The sequence below is a fragment of the Onychostruthus taczanowskii genome, unplaced genomic scaffold (assembly GCF_017590055.1).
Source record: "Onychostruthus taczanowskii isolate IOZ18803 unplaced genomic scaffold, ASM1759005v1 scaffold144, whole genome shotgun sequence".
In the NCBI taxonomy this organism is placed as follows: Eukaryota; Metazoa; Chordata; class Aves; order Passeriformes; family Passeridae; genus Onychostruthus; species Onychostruthus taczanowskii.
This window is the reverse complement of record NW_024498619.1, coordinates 1-3,353: the sequence shown is the minus strand read 5'-3', so window position 1 is coordinate 3,353 and position 3,353 is coordinate 1. Positions and strand designations below refer to the sequence as shown.

The following is a 3,353-nucleotide window of genomic DNA, read 5'->3' as shown; positions in this document are numbered from 1 at the left end:
CCCATCCCATACCCCTGTGCCATGTCCCCATCCCTGTCCCACCCCAGCGCCATGCCCCCATCCCTGTCCCCCTGTGTCCTCATCCCTGTCCCCTGTGCCATGTCTCCATCCCTGTCTCTCTCCCTGTCCCACCGTGTCCCCATCCCTGTCCCCATCCCCTATATAATATCCCCACCCCTGAACCCTGTCCCCATCCCTGTCCCCATCCCTGTCCCCCATCTTTGTCCCCATCCCTGTCCCCATCCTCTATACCATATCCCCATCCCCTATACCGTGTCCCCCACCCCTAAACCATGTCCCCATCCCTGTCCCCATCCCCTATCCCTGTCCCCATCCCCTATCCCTGTCCCACCCCCATCCCTGTCCCCATCCCTGTCCCCCATCCTTGTCCCCCATCCCTGTCCCCATCCTCTATACCATATCCCCACTCCTGAACCCTGTCCCCATCCCTGTCCCCCCGTGTCCCCATCACAACAGACGCCCCGCGGCCGCTGCCGGGGGGGGCCCCGAGGGGGCGGCCGAGGGGGGAGCCCCCGCCGGAGCCCCCGCGCCCGGCGATGCGGAGCGGGGCATGGCGGCCCCGCCGCTCTGCCTGCGCCTGCTGGCCGCCGCCTTCTACGGCCTCAGCTCCTTCCTCATCGTCGTCGTCAACAAGAGCGTCCTCACCACCTACGGGTACGGCCGCGCCGGCGGGACCCGGATCGGGACCCCCCCACCCAGGATCAGGAAACTCCCGAGACCAGGACCCCCCCCACCCCGGGATCGGGAATCCCTCCGGATCGGGACCCCCCACCCTGGGATCGGGAGTTCCCCGGGGATCAGGACCCCCCACCCCGGGATCGGGAATCCCCCCTGGGATCGGCGTGGGGACCCCCATGGGATGGGGATCGGGACCCCGCCATTCCCCCCTGCCCCGGGTCCTTCCCAGCCCTCGGCACCCCCCGCCGCCCCCCGCCCCATGCGGCCCCGGGTGTCCCGCGGTGTCCCCGCGGCTTTGTGAGGGACCCCCGGTGTGGGACCCCCCCCGATCTGTGCTCTCCCCCCGCAGGTTCCCGTCCTCGCTGTGCGTGGGGCTGGGCCAGGTGAGTGGCACCCCCCGCGTCCCGCACGCCGTGTTCGGGGGGCCGCGGGTGACCCCTGCTCTCTTGCAGATGGTGGCCACGGTGGCCGTGCTCTGGGCAGGGAAGGCGCTGCGGGTGGTCAAGTTCCCTGACCTGGACAGACACATCCCCCGGCGGGTGAGACCCCTCCCCAAGCACCTGAATCCCCTCCCCAAGCACCCAAATCCCCTCCCCGGGCACCCCAATCCCCTCCCCAAGCACCTGAATCCCCTCCTCGGGCATGTGAATCCCCTTCCCAAGCACCCGAATCCCCTCCTCGGGCACCCAAATCCCCTCCTCGGGCACCCAAATCCCCTCCTCGGGCATGTGAATCCCCTTCCCAAGCACCCGAATCCCCTCCTCGGGCACCCAAATCCCCTCCTCGGGCACCCAAATCCCCTCCTCGGGCACCCAAATCCCCTTCCCAAGCACCCAAATCCCCTCCTTGGGCACATGAATCCCCTTCCCAAGCACCCAAATCCCCTCCTCGGGCACCCGAACCCCCTCCTCGGGCACCCGAATCCCCTCCTCGGGCATGTGAATCCCCTTCCCAAGCACCCGAATCCCCTCCTCGGGCACGTGAATCCCCGTCCCAAGCACACGAATCCCCTCCCCAGCACCCAAATCCCCTCCTCGGGCACCCGAATCCCCTCCTCGGGCATGTGAATCCCCTTCCCAAGCACCCGAATCCCCTTCCCGGCACCCAAATCCCCTCCTCGGGCATGTGAATCCCCTTCCCAAGCACCCAAATCCCCTCCTCGGGCACCCAAATCCCCTTCTCGGGCACCCAAATCCCCTCCTCGGGCGCCCGAATCCCCTTCCCAAGCACCCGAATCCCCTCCTCGGGCACCCGAATCCCCTCCTCGGACACCCGAATCCCCTTCCCGGCACTCAAATCCCCTCCTCGGGCATGTGATCCCCTCATAGGGCACCCAAATCCCCTCCTCGGGCACCCGAATCCCCTTCCCAAGCACCCAAATCCCCTTCCCAAGTACCCGAATTCCCTAACCCTAACCCAGCTCCCCTCCCCGGGCTCCTTTCCCAGCCCCGGGGTCCCTGTCCCACCAGGGGCTCTTTGGGAATGCCGTGCCCGTTCCCGGGGTCCTGCAGCTCCGGGACACGTGTGTGAGTGCGTGTGTAAGTGTGTGAGTGTGTGTAAGTCTGTGAATGTGTGTGTGTGTGGAGGTTTCCATGGCGGGAGGGAATAATTCCACTCTGTTTTTGTCCCCCGAGGCTGCTCGGGGAGCTCCCGGCTGGCTCCCACAGCCTCATCCCTCTCCTTTCCAGACATTTCCTCTACCTCTCCTGTACTTCGGGAACCAGATCACAGGACTGTTCAGCACAAAGAAACTGAAGTAGGGAAGGGTTTCCCGGGGCTTTCCAGGGTTGCCGGGGAGCCCTTCGGGCCCGCGGGCCCGGGGCTGTGGCAGGAGCGCTCGGGGCCCTGCCTTCCCTTCCTTCCTTCCTTCCTTCCCTCCCTGCCCACGCCGGGATGTGCCACGTGCGTGTTCCCAAATGCTCCCCGCGGGCAGGGAGGGACACGGGGCTGGCCCTCATCCCCGGGGTGGGCTCTGGGGGTGTCCCTGGGGTCCCCCATCCCCACAGCCTCAGATCTAAGGGGGTGTGGGAGCAGTGCCGTTCCCATAAGGGAATTCCCACCTAAGGGCAGGGGCAGGTTGATCCCGTATCCCTGCTGTGATCCCACATCCCTGCTCTGATCCCACATGCCTGATGTGATCCCATATCCCTGTTTTGATCCCACATCCCTGCTCCGATCCCATATCCCTATTTTCATCCCACATCCCTGCTCTGATCCCATATCCCTGCTCTGATCCCACATGCCTGATGTGATCCCATATTCATATTCTGATCCCATGTCCCTGCTGTGATCCCATATCCCTGTTCTGATCCCATATCCCTGCTGTGATCCAATATCCCTATTTTGATCCCACATCCCTGCTCCGATCCCATATCCCTGCTGTGATCCCTTATCCCTGCTGTGATCCCATATCCCTGCTGTGATCCCGTATCCCTGCTGTGATCCCATATCCCTGCTCTGATCCCACATGCCTGATGTGATCCCATATTCATATTCTGATCCCATATTCCTATTCTGATCCCATATCCCTGCTGTGATCCAATATCCCTATTTTGATCCCACATCCCTGCTCCGATCCCATATCCTTATTCTGATCCCATATCCCTATTCTGATCCCATATCCCTATTCTGATCCCACATCCCCGCTCCCATCC

General features: G+C 63.9%; 1 protein-coding gene across 1 annotated transcript; it reads left to right on the top strand.

Moving 5' to 3' along the window:
• Positions 1-480: 480 nt before the first annotated feature.
• LOC121332653 (UDP-N-acetylglucosamine/UDP-glucose/GDP-mannose transporter-like) lies at positions 481-2,513 on the top strand. The gene is made up of 4 exons (XM_041398332.1): positions 481-675; positions 1,049-1,082; positions 1,152-1,238; positions 2,388-2,513. The coding sequence occupies exons 1-4, from the start codon at positions 572-574 to the stop codon at positions 2,457-2,459; spliced, it is 297 nt and encodes a 98-aa protein (XP_041254266.1). The 5' UTR covers positions 481-571; the 3' UTR covers positions 2,460-2,513.
• The last annotated feature ends 840 nt before the right edge of the window (positions 2,514-3,353 follow it).

Excerpts from the sequence above, each read along its gene's own strand:
- LOC121332653 (XM_041398332.1), top strand. The coding sequence starts at position 572 with ATGGCGGCCCCGCCGCTCTGCCTGCGCCTGCTGGCCGCCGCCTTCTAC. Across the intron at positions 676-1,048 it reads AGCGTCCTCACCACCTACGG|GTTCCCGTCCTCGCTGTGCG; the intron begins GTACGGCCGCGC and ends CTCCCCCCGCAG. Across the intron at positions 1,239-2,387 it reads ACAGACACATCCCCCGGCGG|ACATTTCCTCTACCTCTCCT; the intron begins GTGAGACCCCTC and ends TCTCCTTTCCAG.